Source organism: Semicossyphus pulcher, unplaced genomic scaffold (genome assembly GCF_022749685.1).
Source record: "Semicossyphus pulcher isolate SPU_LCO1_2020_fin unplaced genomic scaffold, fSemPul1.0.p SCAF_8, whole genome shotgun sequence".
Classification (NCBI taxonomy): domain Eukaryota; kingdom Metazoa; phylum Chordata; class Actinopteri; order Labriformes; family Labridae; genus Semicossyphus; species Semicossyphus pulcher.
In genome coordinates this window covers 22,471,453-22,496,933 of record NW_027211759.1, presented here as the reverse complement: position 1 = coordinate 22,496,933, position 25,481 = coordinate 22,471,453, and the positions used below count along the sequence as shown (strand labels likewise).

The 25,481-nt window shown below is 45.1% G+C and overlaps 3 protein-coding genes across 8 annotated transcripts in view; 2 read left to right on the top strand and 1 right to left on the bottom strand.

The window, feature by feature from the left end:
* abcc8 (ATP-binding cassette, sub-family C (CFTR/MRP), member 8) overlaps positions 1-12,638 on the top strand; it is a 63,848-nt gene extending 51,210 nt beyond the window's left edge. For all 3 annotated transcript variants that reach the window (XM_069685691.1, XM_069685690.1, XM_069685689.1), the window contains exons 27-39: positions 2,537-2,703; positions 3,091-3,318; positions 4,919-5,011; positions 5,213-5,315; positions 5,719-5,832; positions 7,072-7,192; positions 7,639-7,769; positions 7,879-7,957; positions 8,044-8,152; positions 8,846-8,949; positions 11,027-11,160; positions 11,888-11,950; positions 12,344-12,638. In XM_069685691.1, the coding sequence (XP_069541792.1) occupies positions 2,537-2,703; positions 3,091-3,318; positions 4,919-5,011; positions 5,213-5,315; positions 5,719-5,832; positions 7,072-7,192; positions 7,639-7,769; positions 7,879-7,957; positions 8,044-8,152; positions 8,846-8,949; positions 11,027-11,160; positions 11,888-11,950; positions 12,344-12,481 (1,584 nt within the window). In that variant the 3' untranslated portion in view covers positions 12,482-12,638. The remainder of the gene's footprint in view (positions 1-2,536; positions 2,704-3,090; positions 3,319-4,918; positions 5,012-5,212; positions 5,316-5,718; positions 5,833-7,071; positions 7,193-7,638; positions 7,770-7,878; positions 7,958-8,043; positions 8,153-8,845; positions 8,950-11,026; positions 11,161-11,887; positions 11,951-12,343) is intronic.
* Positions 12,639-13,144: 506 nt separating this feature from the next.
* kcnj11 (potassium inwardly rectifying channel subfamily J member 11) lies at positions 13,145-15,691 on the top strand. Its single transcript, XM_069685698.1, has one exon. It carries the CDS (start codon positions 13,693-13,695, stop codon positions 14,851-14,853), a length of 1,161 nt encoding a protein of 386 aa, XP_069541799.1. The 5' UTR covers positions 13,145-13,692; the 3' UTR covers positions 14,854-15,691.
* The window catches only part of mob2a (MOB kinase activator 2a), a 63,236-nt gene continuing 53,439 nt past the window's right edge, over positions 15,685-25,481 (bottom strand). For all 4 annotated transcript variants that reach the window (XM_069685702.1, XM_069685700.1, XM_069685701.1 and 1 more), the window contains exons 2-5: positions 24,386-24,546; positions 21,735-21,828; positions 18,257-18,381; positions 15,685-17,468 (exon numbers count right to left, since the gene is read on the bottom strand). In XM_069685702.1, coding sequence (XP_069541803.1) covers positions 17,152-17,468; positions 18,257-18,381; positions 21,735-21,828; positions 24,386-24,546 — 697 coding nt within the window. In that variant the 3' untranslated portion in view covers positions 15,685-17,151. The remainder of the gene's footprint in view (positions 17,469-18,256; positions 18,382-21,734; positions 21,829-24,385; positions 24,547-25,481) is intronic.

Below are 25,481 nucleotides of genomic sequence, written 5' to 3'. Positions count from 1 at the left end.
AGCAGACAGGCCCAGCCATGGAGATGACTGCTTATGCTGTCCCTGATATGTAGCACACGAGAAACACCACATGGAGATGTTTACAAGGTTGAACACTGGATTTTCACTGGAGGGGGTCTTTAATTGATTTATCCAAAAAAACATTTGCAAGTTGATCATAAATGACAGTAAGTTTAGTCACATCTCTTATTTAGAACAAACTCATCTCTGCAGCAGTAACAGGCCGTGTGAAATGATGTAACAGTTTTCTCACCGGCTCTCCTGTGAATCTCGGCTGAGCTGTGCAGACCTAAAACACAATCACAGACGCTGCCAGCTCCAGATGGAGCGTGCGCTAACATACCCTGCAGCCACTGCAACTCAGACTCATCTGCACGTTTGAGAAAACAAGGAAGCACAAATGGAGTCTGTGAGACGAGATGTGAAAGTTTATGCAAGGATGTTTACTGCGTGTATGAGCATGTGTGCAGCCTGATGTGTGGCTCGGTGAGATGGCTGGTGATATGTAAAGATTCAGAAGTTGAATTTGTGTAAATCGGTTAAAATGGCTGCACAAATCGTAGAATTAAATCTCTTAAGGCTTTGAATGCTCAGGTGTAAACCATCCTAAATAGTTTGACCTGACATAAACCCAGATCCTGCTTTAGAACAGATAGAAGTGTGAGAGAAAGACAAGTTGTCACCTACATCAACTTTAACCTTTATTCAGTTTTAAGCTTTTTTTTCCAGCGCCCACTTTCCCGTTGTAGTCTCTAAATGTCACACACACACACACACACACACACACACACACACATTCAGAGAAAGCACAGAGTGAACACACACACATGCTCAGAAACACAGTATAAATACCGATGAAGGTTAAGCTGCGTCGTTCACACTTTGGGGCCACACCAGCTGTTGGCGGGTTATCGTGTTCCCGGACCATTGAAGCAACTCTATTATTAATAGTTATCCGTGTGTGTGTGTGTGTGTCTTTGTTTAGCTTAGTGTGTGTCCATCCTTTGAACTGAAATGCCAGGTCACATTTCACATGGTCGTGCGGAGGCTGAAGTCAGCTGGGGTTTGGGGACAGCAGGTGAATGTGTCCTCTTGAATACAAACAGGGCAGTCGTCTCTTTTCCACCTGTCTCCTTTACTTTCTCTCTCTCTCTCTCTCTCTCTTTCACACACACACACACACACACACACACACACACACACACACACACACACTGACTGAACAGTTAAGTGCAGATATATTGTCGTTTGAATGCCGTGGACGTGTTGTTTGGCTGAGCTTCAGTGTCTATTCGCTGCGTTTATCTGAACTTCTTTGTGCTGCAGATGAATCAGCATGGAGACACTCAGAGGTCCTGTCTGCTATCAGACTGACACTTCATGTTAATGCCAGGCTGCTCTCTGACAGCACAGACTGATATAAAACTAAATCTTCACTTCACTGTTAAAGCACTTACAGCTGACTGATTATGTCCTGAATCTAAAATAGGCAGAAACTCTTCAGATAAAAGACGATAAGGGGATTAAACAAGTGTCTCCACTTTACTACTTGATGTTGCACTACTTGATCAGTCTGCATTATAATCGACTTTAGTTTCTTTTTTTAATTGATGTTGTATTTAACCACCAAAGAATGAATCTGTATTTTACATACTATTCAAATGAATTGACTTTATGGTTTAATATTATAACTTATGAAGCAATGCTTCACAGGGATCAGCAGTAAGAGTTGCAGGGTGGCCGTCGGCTTTCATATTCAGGAATTGGAAACTATTTATTTCCCTTTGATTACATCAGTTACCAGCAAAACGTGCTGACCAAAACAACATATACATTCCTGCATAATACCAGGAAGAAATGGCAACCAAAAGCTGATGCATGGTAGTCTGGCACCCACTTTTAAGAGTTAGTGTTGATGTCATGTTTACACAGGTCGCCACAGCTGTGATTTATAGTCATGTTTTCTCTTTTTTCTCCATGGCTTTTCCTTTTCTGATCCCTTTCCAGTAGAAGAAGTTGTGCTGGGGAATAATTGCCTCTTCAGTCCAAATTATCTGTCGAGTAAATGGTTGTATTTACATGCCCAATATCACAAAAATGTATCTGGTCAGATGACAATGATTTGGGGAATAAAACATACTGCACATAAAACCTAAAATATACATAAATATACTGAAAGGAGCAGAAAAGCCAGAGACAGAATCACTTAATAGATATAAAGAAGTAGGAGGTCGACTGAGGAGGACGTATGGGAGAGAAGAAAACAACATGTCAGAGCTTTAAAGCCTCGCTGCCTTCAGTCTCATTAGAGGGGTAATTTTTAACCAGCTCAGAGTTTAATTACGCTTGTAATTACAGTACAAGCAAGCTGAGTGACAGGAAGACCCCCCGCTGTCTGTTTTTCTCACACACACACACACACACACACACACACACACGCACACACACACACACACACACACACACACACACACACACACACACACAGTTTCAGCCTGTAATCACCCCCTGTGTGTGTCTCTCTCGCTCTCTGCAGGACTGCGGCTTCAGTCACTCGTGGTATCTGTCCGTGTTCAGCGTGCTGTGCTGCCTCGGCATCGTCCTGTGTCTGGCCACCTCCGTGGCTGTGGAGTGGACCGGCCTCAAAGTGGCCAAAGAGCTCCACCACAACCTGCTCAACAAGATCATCCTGGCCCCCATGAGGTAACACGTGTGTCAGCACATGTGTGTGTGTCGCAGCACTGCCTCATGATGTGTGAAAGAGATGTGTGTATGTGTGAGCTGAAACAGATCATTTCAAAGAGGAAACACAGTTAAGAGCACCTTTTTCGCCCCATTACTCTGAGCACCATCTGCTGTCCATTACACAAAACAGAGGAGACATCACTTAGATAGAGACGCTCACATGCATGTCCAGTAAATACACTCAGACAGCTGGATCATCAGATACATTTCACATGAGAGAGTTTAAACTAAAGCAGCTGACTGCACAGCACGATCGAGCAGATTCATGGTAAATATTGTTGTCTTTTTGTTAGCCTGTGGTTGATGAACAGATGAACTGATGTGTTGCTGCTTCAATCCCTCCAGGCTGTTTGAGACGACCCCGCTCGGCAGCATCCTCAACAGGTTCTCCACGGACACAAACACCATCGACCAGCACATCCCCACCACGCTGGAGTGCCTCTCCCGCTCCACCCTGCTGTGTGTGTCCGCTCTGGGCGTCATCTCCTACGTGACCCCCGTCTTCCTCATCGCCCTCCTGCCGCTGGCTGTCACCTGCTACTTCATCCAGAAATACTTCAGGGTGGCCTCCAGGTGAGACGGGACGGAGGGGCAGAAATCAAGAGTGATGTTGAATTTAAATAAAACACAAGATACTTGTGCCCTAATGATAAAGATAAGCACTCAGTGCAGAAACCCCTCCCCTTGTGCCCTCACCCCAATACTTATTATTAGCCTACCACATGGTCCTTACTGGTCACTGCATCCCAAGCAGCATTGCCACTTTCAACAGGCCCAGGCTCTGTTCATGAGAGCTCCAGGTATTGACATCGCTAATTCTACCTACCATACCACATGGCTTTTAACGGCCCCCACAACTCAAACTTGTAGTTAGATGGGTGGCAAGAGGCAGAACATCAACAGGGCTATCAAGTGGGCACCTCCCTTCACTGGAGTTACGTCAAGTTAGGCCCACAACACCTTGGAGAGGCTAAACAGTTAGCTCCGGTGTCCCAGAGCCACCCCGCTCCATGCTAGTTCTCACTGCCCACCACACCCACACGCAGAACTTCTTTGTGCTGTCATAACTTCATGTTACGTGATAAACCAAAACAGAACGGCATTGAATAAAGGATTACTATTACTTTTGTTTTGCCCCCAACTGACATTATTTCTCTTCATTTAACTGACTTGTTCTTGTCGACATCTCCTTAATGCCTTTCACCGACTCTGTCCACACACTCCCTCCTCCCAGTAATAAAATAGTTGATCATGCTGTGAACCCTTGAGTGTAGGTTCTACATTTACACATAAATCAGACAGGGTGGATTTTAAAAGGCTGATTTATGACTTCAAATATTTAAATTAAACTTAAGAATTTCTCTACTGTAATTTGATACCTGAGATTGTGGAAAAAGTTCGCCTCTGAAATGGGCCGATCAGAACAGCTGCAGGTTTCTACGTAGAACCTCGCTTTCACTGAAATCGACCAATCATCATTCCCTTTCATTCACCTCAGGCTGCCTTCTTGCACTAGCTTGTAGTCAAGTCGTCGTCAAGATTTCAACTCACCATTCCGATACCTCCTGGTGATTCTGGCTCGTACATATAAGGCCGAATAACCGATCCTAGAGCATCCATGTTTTCTACAACTTTGGAGTGACAGTGTAGTGTGTAGCTGCACTCGCTCTCACTCATATACATAAGGGACAGACAAACCTTTTGGTGAATGAAACTAGATCTGTCTATATTTATCAGCGCTCTTCAGTCAGTCAAATGTAAGTAGCTGCACATGTAGACAGGGAAAGTATTGATTTGTTCTCTGAACATGTCCCTATGGGCAGAGATATGTGTCAGCGGAAACAACATTTGAATTATGATATAATTTATGTTGTTGAGCTTGAATAATTGCATTGAAAAACTGAAAACATGAGTTCAGCCATTTCAAGCACTTTGTAATGTCACCGACACCATCGACAGCTGAATGGAGAAACTTCAATTTAAGTAAAGAAATAAATATTGTTTTTCATGATGAGGTTATTTGCTCTGAACTTTGTAAATATAGATATCTTGGGGGAAAAAAGTTAAAACTCTATGTTGTTTTTGTCCTCCCCCTTGGACCTGATGACCTTTGACCTTAATTGAGCTCTGCTTCATATTTTGCTCTCTGATGTGTCGTCTGTCTTCTGGTCAGGGACCTGCAGCAGCTGGAGGACAGCACGCAGCTCCCTTTACTCTCCCACTTCTCTGAGACAGTGGAGGGTCTCACCACGATAAGAGCCCTCAGGTAATTATTAACAGGTCCATCTCCTTGAAGTGACTCAGGATTATTGTTAATTATGCACTGTGTCATTATTTAGGAGAAATATTAACTTCATATGAAATAACTGAGTTGTGTTTGCCTCCCTTTAGATGAGATTTTGTAGCTTTTCTCTCAGCACCCACGAATGAGAATGAAACATCTCCTTTTGTGTCTTTTCCATGGCAGGTATGAGCCCAGGTTCAGACAGAGACTCCTGCAGTTCACTGATGCCAACAACATCGCCTCGCTCTTCCTCACAGCAGCAAACCGCTGGCTGGAGGTCCGCATGGTAAAGATCCGTCTGCTGATCCGTCCTGTTCTCTGTTTGTCCGACAGCAGCTGCCTCTGTGTTTGTTGGTGTTGCTGGGTAACTGCTCCCTCTGTTGGGATCCTGAAAAACTGAATTTTTCATGGTTTTACTGACCGTACGCTCGATGTTCATGTGATGTTTCCATGTTAGCGGCTGCTCACAGCTCGTTTGGTTTTCATGTTTCACAGCAGCAGAGGAGAAAACTATCTCATATTCATGTTCATGTGCACACCAGAAGAAAACACGCAGAGCTGAATGTCAACATGTCCGTCTTTGTCGTGGTGTTGACTCATCTATAAAAACAATAATCTATATTTTATGCTGTTTAACTCCTTCACTGCTGCATTACCTTCTGTGTAAAGCTGACACTGTGTCTCTGCAGGAGTACATCGGAGCCTGTGTGGTGCTGGTGGCAGCTGTAGCCTCCATCACTAACTGTCTCTACAACCAGCTGTCCACCGGCCTGGTGGGGCTGGGACTGACCTACGCTCTCATGGTGAGACTCTGTGCGTGTGTGTGTGTGTGTGTGTGTGTGTGTGTACGAGTGTGCATATTGTTCTTAAACGTTTTATTTATTTTAAGTGTTTATCTCTTACCTATATATTTAAGTAATTTATGAAACAATATATTGTGTTTAGATGATAAAGAATAATTTCCCTGATCATATCGACTTTTAAAATGCAAACTATGCCCAAATCTAAACTGAAATCATGTTTTAGAAATTCCTCTTGCAACACAAACACTGTTGAACCATTTTCTTGTTTTGTACAGATGGGGAGATGTACAAGGAGAATAACCTTGAATGTATGATCAGTCGCTTTTTGCATTTTCTCTCTTTGTTTCATTTCTTGAACCTGAAAATACAAAACTTTCAGACATGTGGAAATGCAAATTACTGAAATCAGCTTAATCAGGTCATCAAGGTCATGGTAATTCTAAACTTAATCCAGACGGCAACTGGACTTGGTTGAAGTTCTTGAAGACGTTTCACCTCTCATCCGAAAGGCTTCTTCCGTTCACACACATCTCTTAGCTTACTAATGACCTACAGAGGTTTATATTTCCAGCTCTGTCCACCAGTCAGTTTAGAACTAAAGAAGCCTTTCGGATGAGAGGTGAGACGTCTTCAGGGACTTCAACCAAGTCCAGTTGCCGTCTGGATTAAGCTTAGAGGTTCCTCTTAGAGTTCTTTGCACGTTTTCATCCATGATAACAAGATTTATTCTGTCTAAGATTTCAAGAGGAAAAACTCTCCAGATTTGTTGCTTTTATATTAAACCAAAGAATCTAAAAATTGGTCAGAAAGTTGTTTTTCTTAGCTGAAAGTTCTGTAGAGAGCGGTAGAGTCGTTCATCTTGGAATCGTAAAGGTTGGGGATTCGACCCCTGACTGTTACGGTCACAGGTCGAAGTGTCCTTGGGTAAGATACTGAACCCCAAATTGCTAGCTTGGCTGTATGAATGCCTATAGATGCTGATTGGAGATTGGCACTTAGGCCTTTGCCATCCGTGTGTGAAGAGTGCACGAAAGGGTGAATGTGACATGTAGTGTAAAATCGCTTTGAGTGGTTGGAAGACTAGAAAAGCACTTTAAAAGAACAGTCCATTACCATTATCACCAACATACATCAGTGATTTATGTATGAGAGGACTCATGACTCTTCTGACATGTCCTTTTTGTGCCCTCTGTGACATTTGCTCATCTCCTCTCTTCTCTTCCTCCCTTCATGTCTCAGGTATCAAACTACATGAACTGGATGGTGCGCAACCTGGCAGACATGGAGGTCCAGCTCGGCTCGGTCAAGAGGATTAACGGCCTGCTCAAAACTGAACCGGAGAATTACGAGGGGCTGCTCAGTGAGTGCAGCAACACCGTCACACTTCTGTCTAAAATTAAACCTTCCTCACTTATTCAGCAGGTGCTCAAAACAGATCACAGCGACGCTCCCTGCCTGAGGCTGAAGGTTTGCTGATTTTGTCTTCACTCAGGATAAAGTTAGACTCAACTGACTCCACACTCATCATTGTCATCTCATGTGTGGTATCACACTGATTATATAATCTGTCTGAGAGGCGTGTTTACTTTCAGCCAGAGCAGATTTTACAAACAGGTCAGAAGGTTTAAAGTGCATTGTTAATGAATTAAACCAAAAAACAACAAATTAATTAATCTGGCCCTAAGTATCACAAATGTTAACGTCATGATCCAAACCATTCTCATTATTGAAGTCATTAAATCCCCTGATGTCCCTGTGTGTGTGTGTGTGTGTGTGTGTGTGTGTGTGTGTGTGTGTGTGTCTCAGGTGTGTCTCAGGTCCCTGACGGCTGGCCCCGACAGGGAGAGATCCAGATCCAGAACCTGAGCGTCCGGTACGACGCCACACTCAAGCCTGTGCTCAAAAACGTCAACGCACACGTCAGCCCGGGGCAGAAGGTAACTGAACTGAAGAATCAAAGTACCACTAAATATTGTGAATGAATATTTGGTTCACTGATGACTGAATGTTGATCTTATTTATGATTCAAGCTTGTTTGTTTTTCAGGTGGGGATCTGTGGCAGGACGGGCAGCGGGAAATCCTCCTTCTCCTTGGCCTTCTTCCGCATGGTGGACATGTTTGAGGGTACGAAAACATCAACACTTTAATTATACTTGTGTGAAATGAACTGAATTGAACCACTGAGATACAGATTGTGTTTGTTTCCACAGGGAGGATTGTGATCGATGACATCGACATCGCCAAGCTGCCTCTGCAGACCCTCAGGTCTCGACTGTCCATCATCCTCCAAGACCCCATCCTGTTCAGCGGCACCATCCGGTAAGAAGAAGCATCAGTTTTACAGCAGGACGACTCCTCACAGAGGTTCAGACACAGAACGTTTCCAGAGACAGGAGCAGTTTACAAACAGTGACACACTTCAGAGTCACTAATCTGAAGCCTGAGTGGAGCTGAGGGCGTGTAGTGAACAAGTTTATTTTTAGACCTCAGCCACAGAGACCCTTTGTGTTGGAGGAAGCTTTGAAATGAGGTCAGACTTTAGTTTTAGACATTACAGTAGAATTATGTAAAAGTATAATTAAGTGTTTATTTACATGTTTGGCTACACTCGCTCACACAGAGAGATGAGGATGTGTAATGACAGAGTGGAGCTGAACGAAGTGGGGCAGCAGCTGGCTGTGGAGGTTTCTGAATGAAGCAGCAGCTGCACCGGCAGAGCAGCAGGAGAGCTCGATGTTTCTGACACATTAAACGGGCCGGCAAATTGAAAGAACGTCACATTTAAATTTAGCGATGCAGCTCGAGTTGACTCTCTGAACTGGTTCAAAGGCTTCGCTCCATTTATTGAAATATTCATCACACAGTGATGAGCAACACTTCAAATACATGGTTTAAATAAAGTGAAGGGGTATATTCAGGGTTTAGGTTTGGGATAAATTATACAGCTGAAAAAGCCTTTAAAAGTGAATTAATGTGTTGCATGCTCATGTGTGTGCATGTGTGTGTGTTTAGATTTAACCTGGACCCAGAGATGAAGGCGACAGATGAGATGCTGTGGGAGGCTCTGGACATCGCTCAGCTGAAACCTGTTGTCAAAACCCTTCCAGGAGGCCTCGGTGAGAACTTTGTTTTAATGTGTGTGTGTGTGTTTACCTCATTGCATGTCTGATGCTCTTCCTGAAGTTTCTATCTTTTAGCCCGGCAAGCAGCATGAGTCTGGGGGAGGCATGTCGGTCCATCGGTTGCTTCCTCAGTCGGTCCGTCACTTTGGTCACATACATAAACAAATTTTGGACAGATCTGCATTAATTTCTGTCCAGATATTTATTGGACAAAAAATGAAATTTTTCATGCAGCGCCACCATCAGGTCAATTTGTTTAATACTTTGGTTTGTGATCAAATGTCTGCAAAGATAATGGCATTCATTTTAGAGGTATGGATCTCTGCCCGAATCAGCAGGAAAAACTTTAGTCTGTGTGAAATATAAATTTTATTGAAATAAAAAAGATTCAGGTTAGTAAGATTGTTATTATGAGAGCACGTTCATTTCTTTATGAATGGACTGTGGATGGACTTACTTATATAGCTCCTTTCTAGTCTTTCATCCACTCAAAGCTGCTTGTACACTACATGTCACATACACCCATTTACACACTCATTCACACACTGATGGCAGAGGCCTAATTGCCAATCTCTAATCAGAATGTATACTCATTCATACTCGGTGGCTATGCCTTTCGGGAGCAATTTGGGGTTCAGTGTCTCGCCCAGGGACACAGGGATCGAACCCCCGATCTTCTGATTGGCGCCAACAGCATCCCACAATAAGCTTACAGCTTCAGGTCCACTCAACATTCCTACCCTTGATCCTCCATTCTCCCCTGCAGCAGCTCTACACCCCCACAGCCACTTAATTTACACATGTTAGCATGCTACATTAAGATGGCAAACATTATGCCTACTTTACATAAGCATAATGATGTAATCTATAGGCTCATATGCTAATGCTAAGTAGGCTACAGCCACACGGAGGCGTCTTGTGCTGTACGGATTTAAATCCCTTAAAGGCAAATTAATAGAATTTTATCGCGTATTTAAAAGAAAGATTGTGTACATAAACCATTATTCAGTCAAAATGCAACATATTGTCAAAATGAACAAATAAGACATGCAACTGTTGATATTTATTTTAACACACTAGCAAATGATGGAGACTGTACGTTAGCTGTTTGGCAGTGATGTGTTCAATAACACACAGTAAGTCCTCTAGCTGCTCACTGTGGTCGTCTCAGCTGCCATCATGTGTGATAGACAGATCGGGCCGCTGTATCAGAATACAGGAGCATGCATTTTTTACCTCTCTGTCTGAGCTGTATTATGTGTGTAGCCGCTCCGCCCTGCACAGTATTAAAGGTACATTACGGTCAGCTCACTGCAGCGTCTGACACAGGAGAGCAGACAGCCAACATCTGATCTGATGATGAGCCGAGTGACTCTTTAACCTACAAACATGGTGAATGTTTGGTATGCTGAAGCATGAGGCCTCCTCTCTGCAGCGCCTCACTTTAGCTCCCGCTGGTTTGTAATTCATCAGTCGGTTATTTACGTCTCTGTCAGCCTCTGCACTTATAATAAATCAGAGTAACAACAGGCTGATGTCACGTTTTATTCCCGTTTCAGAAACCAGCTTTCACTTGTCCTGTGTGATACTGATAAAGTGTGTTGGTGTGTGACACAGTGAGCCCGAGCGTCACTGCTTTAGCCAACTGTTCAATAAGATATTGATCAGTAACCCAGGAGTTAATGGCTAATTACTTTCCCCTTTAATTTAATTAAAGTAACAGCAGACTGTCAGAGTCGAGTTTCATGCTGCTTATAAAGCAACAGTTTAACTGCAGTGAGTCAGGAGGTCTGTTACTGCAGTGATGGAGCTTTTAACATAAGGAGCTGTACAGTACTTTAATGTTTGTTAGCAGCAAATCATCATCATCATCTAACAGGAGGAAGATACCAAATTACATCCCATAATAGTTGTATTTTTGTCTCTTGTTGCCGTGTAGTTATACCTGTCTCTCCTCTGTTGCTTCCTGTCTATCTTTATTCTCATTAAGTGTCCAATAAAGATGAAAAGTTTTGTCAGCTTTGGAGGAAAGAAATAACATGAATCTTTCTGTATGTTTGTTTGCGTTCAGACGCCATGGTGACGGAGGGGGGAGAAAACTTCAGTCAGGGTCAGAGGCAGCTCTTCTGTCTGGCCAGGGCCTTCGTCAGGAAGAGCAGCATCCTCATCATGGACGAGGCCACGGCGTCCATCGACATGGCAACGGTCAGTGTGAAGGACCACAGTGAGGGGGTAAAAGGGAAATGCAGCAGAAACGAGCACTAAAGGGACGTGTGACAGTGAAATGAAGTTAGAGAGTTCACTGGGTGATATTCATGGTGACAAAGGACGGGTACAGATGGAGACATTTATAACAAGAAAGACCACTAAATGCAAGTGTATCTAAAGGTATATTGAATGATCATGAATTCAAATAGAAGCATCACCCATGCATATCTTAGATTTAGCTGCTGTCTAGTGTTAGTCTTTTATTTATAGATGGTTATTTTTGGAGTGATCATGCTTGTGTACTTTTTTCCTTTTTGCTATAAAAGGAGGATAAAAAGAAAACGTGTAGGAGGTGTGCATGATGTAGAGAGAAGAAGAATGAAGTGGAGGGAAAACACTCAGTATGTGCAGCATGAGCCTGAGGGGAGTCTGTGCGAGCAAATGGCTGCTTCTTTCTTAAGACCCTGTCCTGAAAGATTGGTCACAAAGAGCGACATTTCTAGCTTACAACAACGCAGCTGCACTGCCCTCGAGGAAACACAGCCGAGCGCTTAATCAGGGCTGCCGAGGCGAAGAAAGAGAGAGGCGACGGTTTGGAAAATAAGCTTCAAAAAGGTTGAACAGGAAGTGTTTTAGTTCCAGCATCTTTCCTCTACGTGTACTTCTGTTTTTGTCCTTGATTCTGCAGCATGACAACGATCTCTCCCTCTCTCTGTCCTCACAGGAGAGCATCCTGCAGAAAGTGGTGATGACCTCTTTTGCTGACCGCACAGTCGTAACTATAGCAGTGAGTATCTCCTACACACCATTTACAGTGATGCATGCAGCTCTCCCACTTCCCCCTGAGAGCTGCTGACCTTCATCTCACACTGCTGGTGATATGCTTGTAAACCGATGCAAACCATTGCAGCACAGACAAAGAAGCATGTCCGCAGGATGGTGCTGAAAATAAAAGAGGTGATACAGAACAGTAGGAAGAAAGGCTTTTACTTTGAAGGAACATTTTGCTGAACCAGAACCTCTTATTTCGCCTCCTACTTTAACATCACATCCATGTAGAAATGATTGATCAGATGTACTGTGTGACATTTTGTTTGATTGAGTATTGGTTTGATTGAAGATGTGTCTTAGAGTGCAATAGCTTTCTCTGATGCCTGTTCTCTTCCCCTCCGCCGCACAGCACCGCGTCCACACCATCCTGAATGCCGATCTGGTGATTGTGATGAAGCGGGGGATCATCCTGGAGTACGACAGACCCCAGGCCCTGCTGGACAAGGAGGACAGCGTCTTCACCTCCTTCGTGCGAGCAGACAAGTAGCACAAGCAGAGAGAGAGAGAGAGAGGGGAGCATTAAAGGAAGACATTCAAAGTGCAATTGTCCCATGGAATATATTCCTTTTATTTTTCAACCATGTTGTATTATATTTGTACATAAAGAGTGGATTCTTTGTTAATAAAACATAAATTATCATTTACGTTTGTGTTTGAGTCGGGTTGTTTGTGAGGGGAAAGGACTGAGAATGATACTACAGTGATAAAAACAGAAATAAATGAGTCATGTGCAGGTTTAGAACGAGCTGGCAGCAGAATGAGGAGCACATGCATAGTCATGATGATCGTATGCTCGGGTGTCACAGAGGGATGAGAGGCTCGTCTGCTGCAGACAGCTCTCACACCTGACATTAGAAAGTTGTATGGATGCCAGCGGAGCTCAGAGGCTGTCAATAAAGAGAGAGGGAATATGAGGCTTAAAATCCAGCACTGGATGTTAATGAAGAGGCTGAATCTGGTTCTGGTGTCCCACTTTTCATTCAAGTTTCCATGAAACAGCCTGAGGATGATTTACTGTAGAGTGCTCTATATTTAACCCCTCACATACTCAGAGTACGAGCTCCCCTTTGGCATTTAGGCTGCATACTAACACAGATTTTCCTGCGTACTGGGCCCTCTCCTGCATTCTCATAATGACTTACAGGAAGGACACCACAGAGGTGGAGGAGGGAGGGACTGCCTCTCCACCTCACCACGGCTCCATCTCACGTTACCAAGCTGTAGTCAAGTGGCGGAGTCAGCGCGGAGCCAACTGCGCCACTAACGCCTACCCGCTCATCCAAAGGTGATAAAACTCCGCTCACAGGTCCATTACGTCGCTGCGTCAACATTTAACTTCTCACTGAGTATCCTCTGCACGCGAGGCCACAAGCAGGTCTGTTCACGATGGGACAGGGTGGAGGGGTGCAGCTATGCCCGGCTGGTCGGGGTCGTGAGTGACGGCGGCAGCTGCGGAGCCTGAAGAAGAATCTCCTCATGGGACTCCGCGGGTTTGAAGCGCCTGATCCGGAGGCAACGTGAGGAGCGCGCATAGCTCCACAAACCAGGCGGACACACGACTCTCCGTCCTTCGCCCTGCAACTGCCACGGAGCTCCCCGAGCGGTAAGAAAAGGAAAAAACATTCATCTCTCAGTCAGGCAGAGACGAACCTGTGCCATCAGCACCAAAAGGCTGTGGGTGCATAGTATGGGAGCGCTATGTTGTCCAGGAAAGGACTCATTCCTGAGGATTACCTGCTGACACGCTTGGCTGAGCATGTCCAGCTGCCAAAGTTCAAGGCAAAAGCGGGGAAAGCTCGCTTCGTCGCCAAGAACGGCACCTGCAATGTGGCGCACACCAACATCCGAGAGCAGGGCCGATTCCTACAGGACGTCTTCACCACTCTGGTGGATTTAAAATGGCTCCACACGCTCATCATCTTCACCATGTCCTTCCTGTGCAGCTGGCTTCTCTTCGGGATGATCTGGTGGCTCATCGCCTTTGCGCACGGCGACCTGGACCAGAGAGGAGACGACTTTGTCCCGTGCGTAACGGACATTCACTCCTTCTCATCCGCCTTCCTCTTCTCCATAGAGGTGCAGGTGACCATCGGCTTCGGCGGACGGATGATCACGGAGGAGTGCGTCTCCGCCATCATCATCCTCATCATTCAGAACATCGTGGGACTCGTCATTAACGCCATCATGCTCGGCTGCATCTTCATGAAAACGGCGCAGGCAAACCGGCGCGCCGAGACGCTCATTTTCAGCAAATATGCCGTGGTTTCCATCCGCAACAACAAGATGTGCTTCATGGTCCGCATCGGGGACCTGAGGAAGAGCATGATCATCAGCGCCACCGTGCGGATGCAGGTGGTGAGGAAAACCACAACGGAGGAGGGCGAGGTGGTGCCTCTGGACCAGATCGACATCCACATGGATAACCCGGTGGGCACCAACGGCGTCTTCCTGGTGTCCCCCCTCATCATCTGTCACGTGATCAACAAGGACAGCCCTCTGTATGAACTGTCTGCCTCTGACCTGCTGCACGAGGACATCGAGGTGATCGTGGTGCTGGAGGGGGTGGTGGAGACCACGGGCATCACCACGCAGGCTCGGACCTCGTATGTGGCGGAGGAGATCCTGTGGGGGCAGCGCTTCGTGCCCACAGTGTCCGAGGAGGACGGCTTGTACGCGGTGGACTACTCCAAATTCGGTAACACGGTGAAGGTGCCGACCCCGTGCTGCAGCGCCAAGAAACTGGATGAAGCGGGAGGCATCGCGCAGTTCAAAGTGAACGAGGGCGTCACCTTGCGGGCGTCTGTGAGGAGGCGGCGCGGCGGAGCGGTGGTGCGCAGGTCCAGGATGGACAGTCATTGATGATGCCAGCAGCTTAATTTATTATAGTTTGAGGATCATTAAATAACAAATCATTTTTATTTTATAATATACATGTTATGCGCACAACAAGCTTTTACTCAGGGTCAACGACAGAATGCACTGAGAGTTATGAGACTGTTTATCTTTTATAATGAAGAGTGAAATGTGTCCATTAGCAATAAAGGATTCATGTAGAGTGTGTTGTGGATGGAGATACCTTATTACATGATATAGAGGGGCATTATAATAAAAGTTATCAAAGTTATAGGAATTAAATGGTTAACTATTTTTTTTATAATAATAATAATTAATTAATATTTTAAGACATTTTCCAGATGCCAGATACACCTGTCATTGTTTCCAGTTAACAATAGTCATTTTCTAAATGAAAAAAACTCTCTGCCACATGACAATACCAAAAAGTCTTGAATCCAAAATATTAAAATCTTAGCAGCAAATATCAAGAATTTTAGTTTGCATTGTGATTTTATCTCCAAACACACAATCCTACATTTCCCATAATGCACTCATGACATCTTTCCATTTGGCCCCTCCCTGCCTTTTGTGATTCAACGGCCCTTTTTTTAAACACAGATTTTTTGTCACCAGACTTAAACGGATGTAAACATGATGACATCACCATGACATCATCAGGTTTTTTTCCTCTGACTTCACAAACATCCTCCCGTATCTCAGATGATTTTACAGTTTCACAGACTGACTTTGGTTCCCCTAAAAAAAGCATCATTGTTATGAAGCTGCACACGAGACACTCATGTTTCTCCCCTCCTGCATAATTGACACGTTCACACAAAACACACAGAGGCAGGGTGGCATTTCTCTCTTTTATTAGATTATAATCCGCAGAGCTTAAAATATTAAATTGCTTTTAACTTAGTTAATAATTAAAATACATAAAAACGAGAGCCAGAACTGAACAACCCTGCAAAAAAAAGAATTAAAATAAATAAAAAAGGAGAATTATAAACCCAATCCTCCTCCATACAGAGGCTAAGTCTGACAGAACCCGCTTGTGATTCTTTGTACAGTAAAGTCCAAGCAGACTGTGCATTTTCTATACATGTGTAATGATACCATTGTTATTTCTCAACTAATTTCCTCTGATAATCTTTTTAAAAGCAAATTTAAAGGGACAGGTCAAACTAAAAAAGATTTTGCACTGGGAGTACTGGTGACTGTTACACAGCAGAGCAGCTCCACACCATCTCCTCCCACCCCCCTTTCTGACTCCATCGCTCCCTCTCTGGGCCTGCAGACATTACCTCATGTCTTTGTCCTTCTGTGCTGCTGGAGTGGGTGTCGCTGGTGGTTTGAGGGGCTGCTGCTGTGCTCTGATTCAGCCTCACGCGGGCACCAGTCTGTCTCAAAGTATCAACTCTCTGATCAGATTAAATATCTAACATACAATCTTTATGTTTTCCTCTCGGTCTCCCTGTTTTCTGTGGCGTTCTCTACATGTTTGCTGCCCTCTACAGGTCGGCTCTGGGACATGTTTGTTAGGGGAACACCGGGTGCTTATGTGACTGAAGTTAAACACGATCTGTCAAAGGAAGGGCTGAGGAGTCTGGTGAACGAGGGAACAGAGAACGAAAAGAAGAGAGTATGTCTCTCTGGCAGCAGTGACGTATTCTCTCAGGTCCTGAGTAGGAAGCGCTTTAATCATCCCCCACATAAACAACCCAAACAGTGATTGGCTAGTATCGCCCCGTCAGGCAGTAACGTGGCTCCCTACTGGCCAGCGTAGTGGCCGTGCGCCTGCAGGACGAGCCGGCAGGCGAGCAGAGACGCCTCTTCTCCACACATCAACAACACTGTACAATAGTAGGTCGAAGCAAAGCAGAGCCCCCCTCCTGTACTGTATGTTAGGCAGAGGATGGAGGGAGGTGAGGACCCCTCAGTCCCCCCAAACAACAAAAAAGAAAACTGAATAAAACTCCAACAAAAAATAAAAGTGAAATAAAACCAAAAATAAAACATACACATACTTTTTTGTTCCTAGTTTAAATTGCAGAGAAGATGGGAGGGATTTGCCCCTGGGAGGAACGCTCACGCCAATTCCTGCTGGCGTGACAAACCCCTCCCCGCCACCCCAAACCCCCCGAAAACCCTCCCCCCCCTCCTTCCGGCTGGTTGGTTGGTGTCGTAGCGAAATATAAGGGTAGTGGAAGGTCTCTAAGTCCTGCTGGCACCGAGGACGGGGGCCAGGCTGTCTTTCCTTCTCTCCTCTATCTTATCTTCTATCACCCCCGGGGCTGCCGTTTCGCCGCTGCCCCCCGCTCATCTCTCCGTCACGTGGTTTTGTGCGGAGGGGGAGGGTGCTGAGGTGGGGGTGGAGGGGGCTGGGGCAGGCGCTGGCGGGACGGGGGTGCAGAGGATTTCGGACAGGTCGTCCATGATACAGGTCTCCTTGGGGTCTACCAGGTTGAATTCCCTTACGAAAACGATGAAATGTGCATACAGAGTGTTCAAGTGGCCCTGCAGGTCCAGAGCCACCGTCTCTTTAAAGTGCGCCCAGTAGAGGTGAGCCAGCACGTGGAACAGGTACCGGCAGATCTTCTTTACCAAGGACTCGAAGGAGTTGGGGAACTCTTTGCCTGAAAAAGAGAAGAAAGGCAGACAGGAGAGACTGGATTAGACACAGGGATCATCATTAAAGGGCCAGTTCACCGATTTTCAACCTCAGTCCTATCATGCTATTATGGGGAGCTGATCATCATGGTAGGAAAAAAAATGCAATTTGGCTCTGTGCCTTTGGAGGACACTTTCCGCTTCTCCAATGGGCCCTAGAAAACCTCCGTCAGACGTCGTAAAACACGTCATCTGGCGGAGGCCAGGGAGCTTGCTAAACTACACTTCCTCAGGACGCCCGCCTCCGATGTCATGTCTCCTTCTGATTTCATTCCTGCGTCTCTCGCTGGGCCGCTCCATTCAGAGGGAGGGGCGCAATGCACGCTGGGTGTTGTAGGAATGTAGAATGGGCAAAACCACAAGCTATTTCTACAACTTTCTCCACAGCTATGGCGCCAATTTCAAATATTATTGCGTCTATCCATTAAAGAGAACCAGCTTTGGCTGACAGTGACTTTTTCCAGGGGTAAATTGCTCCATTTTGGAACTGTTGGTCAAAAATTTAAATCAATCACAAAATTTGGAGTTGCTTTCTGGGGAATTCATGTGAGCATTTTCCGCTTTATGGATACTACAATCCAAATAATCAAATCAATTAATTGTAAAATTATAATAAACTATAATAAACTATTATAATAAACTCTATAATATATTTCAAACACTCCTGTACTTGCACATGTGGAGCAGCAGGGGGCAGCAGTACAAAATCAATGACTTTTGGCCCTGCAGGTCTGGAAACAGAGATAAGACTCACCGTATTTAGTGGGAAAGATTTCCTCATCTGTGACCAGTTTCTGACAAAGACTCATTACAAAGTCGACGTATTGCGGAGCAGTGCACTTCGTCTTCTTCCCCCTCTCGTCATACCAGTAGTATATTCTAGAAAAGAGAGAGACAAACATGCCGATCGTTTAAGTCACATACGCATTGCAAAATAACTTTCAAACAACTCAGGAGCAGGATATCATCACACAGCTGTGAGCTGATGTTTTAAATCAATCAGAGTGAATGTTTTACAGCCAATGTTTGCTTTCCAGAAACAATCAGGAACATTTCCTGGAATATAAATGGTCAAAGTTTTCATTCAGACAGGAAGATGAACAACATGCAGGTGACCTATGAATCACAATCACCTGGATCCATTTCCTCATTCAGGGAAAATCCAAACTCCTGATGACGTCAAACTTTATGACTGCACAGTCGGTGAACTTTATTGGTGTCAAACTGCTGCCTTATCCAGACATCACATTTTTATACTTTCACTCAAATGAACTTTGCACCCGAGAGCTTTGATTCCCTGCTGTCTCAAGTTAACAGGACACTGAATCCTCCTCTTAGTACCTGGGCTGAGCTGCTGCTGGTCAAACAGTCCCACAGGGAGGTGAGTAACCCAGATAGCTGAGTTGTAGGCGAGTGGATTGGAGTCATATTTAACAAATGTCAAACAGCAGGTTAGCATGCTGCTAGTCACGCTAGCATGTCAGCAGACACCTCAGAGATAGATGACGGGTAACGAGGTAGGAGGCAGAGAAACGGGTCTGGGAGGTTACCGCAAAGACAAAAGGCGAGCAGACTGACCAGCGAGCCGGAAAGGTTGATTATTAAGGAGACGATATGTGCATGCAGGTGTTAGCAGTGTGGGGCAGACATTACAAATCCTGAGGATTTCATACGTGACCCTGCAGGTGGGGGACCTATTGACCACCGCTCCACGACCAGACTCTTACAATGCACTTACTCACACAGGATCAGACTGTGAGTGTGTGTGTGTGTGTGGGGGGGGGGGGGGGAGGGGGGAATGACTGAACTTCACACGCCGCCTTCACCCCTACATGCAGACATGATCAAACTATGGCCTTATACAGAAGTACATACTGCTACAGATGATGGTTGACTCACTGTTCTACACAAGAGTTTGGGCTTGATAGCATTTTATTGACTATAAATCCACATCCTTTAAATCCAAAGCTTCCTATAGGGTTGAAAAAAAGTGCATTAAGGTTTTTTATCTTTGTTTTATTTTGGCCTTGCAGTGGGACAGTCTTGGTTTACAGCTTTTTCGTGGTGCATTTTATGTTTAAAAAGTGTTTTTTTATGTATTAGTTTGATTTATTCATCATCTATTGAATAATCTCCTCTTCCCTCTGTAGCCTCTGGAGTATTATATATTCCCCTCTGGAGGTTACAGGGTGGGGTGCTGTAACTGCTGCTTCAGTGGTTATGAGATGACAGCCTGGCGGGAACAGTGGCACGCTGTACAGTGTGAGGACACACAGTATATAGAAGGCTATATGTGGCTTATGTAACATCAAGCAGTACATTCAGGTTTTGCAGGACAGGTTAGATCTTTGCAAACTTAATGCGAATAGAAAATGAAACAAAGTTGCTCAACTAATGAACAGCTAAAGTTAATGGACAGTGTGAGTACATTACCACACGTCCCCCTCCCTCGCTCTCTCTCCACCCACCCAGATGAAATGGGTCTAAATAGCTACCAAATGGTTCCGTTCGCTCACAGCTCATGGAAACATTTTCTTCCAAAAATAGTGCTGAGCTCTGCCTCTGGGCAGGGGCACTGACGCTGCTCAGACTGTGGCTCAGTCAGTGCTTTACCACAGAAGGGGGCGCGGGTGCCAGGTCCTACACGCGCAGGAAAGGGTGGGGTGACAGTGGGGAGGGTGCAATCGTAAATGACGGGCGTCATCTTTAAACATTTAGTTGCACTCAGAGACACTAATAAGTACAATTCTGTGTGTTTCCTCTTTGTTTGCTTTGTCTGTTGACTTTTTAAATGTAACCTTTTCATGAAAACATGTTAATCTGCTCTGCTGTCGCCTCTCTTCACACACTGCAGGCGCAGCACATTAGCTGCTTCTGTTTCTCAGGGTGTGGAGTGTTAGCAGCAGCTTAAGGTGACAGCAGTGGAAAAATCCACTGTTGACTGAGAGGTAAACTCGTGACACATTTGTCTCTCAAAGCAAATCTGTCATATATGTTATTTCTCAATGGTTGTGTTGTTTGTCATTTTTGGTGCGAGGCGAGTGTGTGGGTGAGCGTGCAGGCTGCATGTAGCTGCGTAGTGATGTGTCGTGGGGAAGCAGGTTTTTCCAGCCTTCAGTATAAACAGGGGGAATGAACTCCTCTCTCCAAAAACAACTGCTCACACATAAAGACGGCACCCCGCCCCGACAGGGAGAACGAGTTCGATAAATCCTTACAGTGAGTCACCTCCCCTCTGCTCTGTTAGCGAGGCAGCAACAGGCCTCCAGGTTGTATCCTTAAAGTTTAAGTACAGCAATTTAGCACCTTTAGAGAAAAACAGAAGCTGCGACATTCTTCTCAGAACATTTTGAAGTATCTGTCTGGTGACTTCAGAGAGGTGTGAACCTGCAGGTTTCGGCCCTGAGCCAAATGGCCTGAGTTTAAAGGTGGACTCTTTAAGTAACGATTTGATCACAGCTCTTCATCTAGGCAGTGTGTGTGTGATCACCAGGTCTTTGCCTAATTGTGTCTTCAGTCTCTTTTAGTGCTTCTCAGGGGTCACAGGGAAGTAAAACTGTAGTCAGTTAGAATCATTTGGGATTAAGCAAACCAGTAAACAGGGTCAAAAACAGACGAATGGTTTAAAGGTGTCTGGAGATTGTCTGCTAATAGACTGTAATTAAAATTGACCCAAAACATTGACGCATGACGTGATTCTTTTGCTGGTTTTGACCTGTAGTGCTCCTCCTACTTCCTGACACTAAATATACTGACTAATAATGACATCATCAACACAATGCCAATCAACAGTTTCCTGATCGGTAGACAGGATGTCTTCTCCTGGGCACAAACAGCCTGGAAAAGCATCAAATCAATTAACTGACGAGTTGTCCGATAGTAGCCAGGGGGGGTCAGAAAAAGAGATAATTTGGTCCTGAAAGAGGGCTTCAGCAGTTGAAGCCTCGTGGTAGATACTTCAGATTAAGATTAACTTTAAAGATGTAAACTACGCTGCAGCAGAGACACTCAGCGTGGAGACACGGACAGAATGTAACACAGCTGTAAGGAAAACATACAGCGCGCTGCAGCAGAGTAAAGCTGTATGATTTATATTACAAGATGGACGGCGTGGTGAACTTAAAGAACCTGAATGCACCCTCGCTGACCGGGGGAAACGTCTCTTGATGAATTAACCAATGGGGCAGGTCAGGTGAGCGATGAATAAACCACAAGCGTTGCAGATAACTTACGTGTTGCAGGCCGTCATGGCTTGACAGGTGTCCCCAGTGCAGAACTCTGAGATGGTGCTGTACTGCAGGTTGATAAGATTGAAGAATGTCGTCGCTGTGGCAGAGACAAGAGAGAGCAGCATGTTGGTCAGTGTGTTCAGGATTTAATCACAGAGGGGAAACACAGAAGGATGTGAATGCATCACTAAAATACTGCCAGAACATAAAAGTGCATCTTGTGTGTGATGTCACGTTCTCTGAGGACACACCTGCAGCGCTGCATGCTGAGGTTTATCTCTGATCAGAGGGACAGTCACAGTCACATGCACACACTCATCCATCAGGTCAACACATTCTTTAACTGTTTTTGTGGCTTAGAGAAAAATGTAAAATGTGAGCAGCACTCAGGTTGTTGCTCCAGTCACCTACAACTAAACAGGTATTTCTACAAAGGGGAAACTCCCTCACAGCCTGTTGTGCTGCATGACGCTGACCTGGGGTCTGTTCAGAGTGGGAAAATGTATCTGTGAGTCAAAAACATTTCTTTAGTCAGATTTAGACCTTGAGACCTGCGACTCTTTCTTGTGCTGTGACATTCCTTGAATTGTCGGCCTCTCTTTGGCAACAAGTCAATTACTCAAAACTTGCAACGTTCGTGGGAAAATCCCCTTCAGTGTTAGTGTCTCGTAAACAAAATCATCAATCAAAAAGTCTAATTATAAACTTGGAGCTGATGCAAGTGGATGGAATGGTTCACCTGCGTCTTCACATTGTTAGGTGTTGTAGTGAATGTTGTCGTTGTTAAGTTACTTCTACCTGCTACTACTGACTACCTGCGACAGAGTTAGGAGACATGAGCATCATAGACATTTTATAGGGCCAGTTTGCTAATTTTCAACCTCAGTCCTATCATGCTATTATGGGGAGCTAATGCCATTATGGTAGGAAAAAATGCAATGTCGCTTTGTGTCTTTGGAGGACGCTATCCGCTTCTCCAATGGGCCCTGGAAAACCTCCGCCAGACTACGTGAAGTGTGTCATCTGGCGGAGGCTAGGGTGCTTGCTAAACTACACTTCCTCAATCGAGGACGCCTGCCTCTGCTGTCACGTCTCACTCAAAGTCGCCAGGTTTGAAATGTAGACTGCAGACCCGAAGATTTTTCAGACGATCCACCGGTATATTCTCGTTGTATTTTGGATTCTGTACCGCTCTGAGCCATTGCCTACAGCGAAAACGGTAGTATTTCGCTCCAGCGTCTCTCGCTGGGATGTTCCTTTCAGAGGGAGGGGCGCAATGCACGCTGGGTGTTGTAGGAATGTAGAATGGGCGAAACTACAAGCTGTTTGTACAACTTTCCCCACCGCTACAGCGCCAATTTCAAATATTATTGCTTCTAACGATGGAGAATTGCTCCTTTAAGGAAACAGCTTTAGCTTCTCACTGATCGGACTCCAATTTGATACAACAGGTTGATGATGTCCTGTCTTGGCAAATAATCATAACAATGTAAATGTTGTAACATCCTACAGGACCCATCCCATCTTTTCCGGCTTAATAAAATGAGCCATCAGGAGAAATATTAGGTAAAAACAGTGTTGGTTTACACATGTGGGCAGAATTAAATGATTTCAATCCTAATAAATATGGGTATCAAATATGGCTCTGCCTTTTTGTTTGTGTTACAGCTGCATAAACCCAATTAGCATTAGATACATGTTGATACAAGCCAGATTATATAACTTCAAATTTCCACACTTTAACATGTGAAAACATGCCCCATCTGTTTTATATAACCGAGTTTCATCACTCCTAAATAAAAGGCAGAGAGGAATGTTTCCCCTTGCGAGCACCTGGCTGCTGTGGACGTGTATCCAAAACAAAGTCCGGGAGACAGACAAACATAACAAGTGTCATAAGTTAGATCAAGCAGCCAGGATACAGCGCGCTTACAGAACTCCAGAAGATGTTTCATAATGACAACGATAAATTGCAGAAGGAGTTCAAACAGTGCAGAGAAGCAGCGGTGAACGATGGTGTTTGAAGAAGCTGTGTGTTGTTATTAGGAACAGGCTCAAAGCTGTGTCAGGCCTGGATCATGTTAGAGGCTTTGCTTTGTCAGTCTTCAGCTCCAGGAGACAGGAGCATACCGACTCGGAAAACGAGGAAGCTCTTAAAGAAAATTTTAAATAAGTTGGATTCACTTCAATTTGTATGTAATAAATGAGATAAAATGACCCTCATGACCATGTGGAATTGCTTTCACAAGCTCAGTATTTACAGGAGCGCTTCTTTTGGCTACATCCGGCTTGAAGCAGTGACTTTGGGGTAGACGGGAGCTCAGTCTGTACCAGACGGTGGCCGGTTCAAGACCCGGTACCAAGCATGGAATTGGGGCTGGTAGCTGGAGAGGTATCAGTTCCTTTCCTGGGCACTGACACCGAGGTGCCCTTGACACTGAATCCCCAGTCCCCAACTGCTCGGGGCGCATGTCCATGTGCAGCCCCCTCACCCTCACTGTCCATTGGTTCCTGTTTGTGCATGTGTGTAATTCTTTGTGTGTAGCATGTTTGTACTAACAGAGTACGCCCTCTGGGATTAATAAAGTATCTCTTTCTTATATTACATATATATACAGTATATCCCCTCATTGACTACCACGAGAGTCACTCACTGTTGCTGGCGAGCCATTCGTTGAGGTCTATCTCTCTGGGCAGCACCACCAGCTCCTTGAGGTCAAAGTCCACCACGCGGATTTTTGTGTACTCCAGCTCCAAGTACTGCTTCTTCTCTTCTGCCGGAGGCTTCTTCCCATTTGGCTTCGTCTTCGACTTCCTGCGACACAGAAGAAAAGAGGAGCGGTTAGAGAAATGCAAACACTAAAAGATTAAGGAAATGACAAAAGAGTGACTGAAGATGATAAATGTGACGTTAAATCAGACGGATACGAGGCAATGTAAGGTCTTTGATTCGCTGCTAGCATAAGCACGACAGCAAGCATCTGTAGTTTCTAACCAGATATTCAGGTAGTGCCAGCCAAACGCTGATCAAACACAAAGTGTGCAGGACAAACGAGCACAAAAGGAAAAAGGTGCTTCAGGACAGAACGTCGTGTACAAGAAGCAGCCTAAAAACAGGCTCCTCAATCTCCTGACTCTTTAGGAAAAACACAAACTCTCTGTGACTTCACGTCTACCTAAACAGAGCAGACAAAGAGCCCTCTGTCTGTACCTGACCCCTCACTCTGACCTCCGACCTAAAGGTAGCTCTATAGCTTCCCCACAGACAGCCGTCCCCAGCGTCTTGTACTTCCACTGCTAGTTTTAGCACGGGGATGTTATATCACACACTTCACGCACTTCCAAGGCTGTAACCTCCCCTCCTCCTCCACCTCCCTCCTTCAGCCCCTGCTGCCTGTCTGTATCAGCAGAGGCCGTGCGATCTCAGGTCAAAGGTTGTAGCTTGTTACAGGACAAATAAACAAAGGAGGATTTTACAAAACTAATTTAATCAGCTGCCAAACAATCCTTTTTCATCATGACTTTCTGAGTTACAACAAACAAAGAGAACTTGATCAGGCTCTCCTCGTCCTGTAATGGTTCCTAACTTTCTCCTTCATCTTTCCCCCGCTCTTTCTTGGCTCTGCTGCGGTTGTTTGGGTTTGTTTGAGGACAAGGGAGTTTCGCTTTGCTCCATGAATTTATTGTGCGTGTGTTGACCCTCATTTCCGCTCGTCTTGCACTCACTCCCTCTGTCTCCAGCTCTCATCC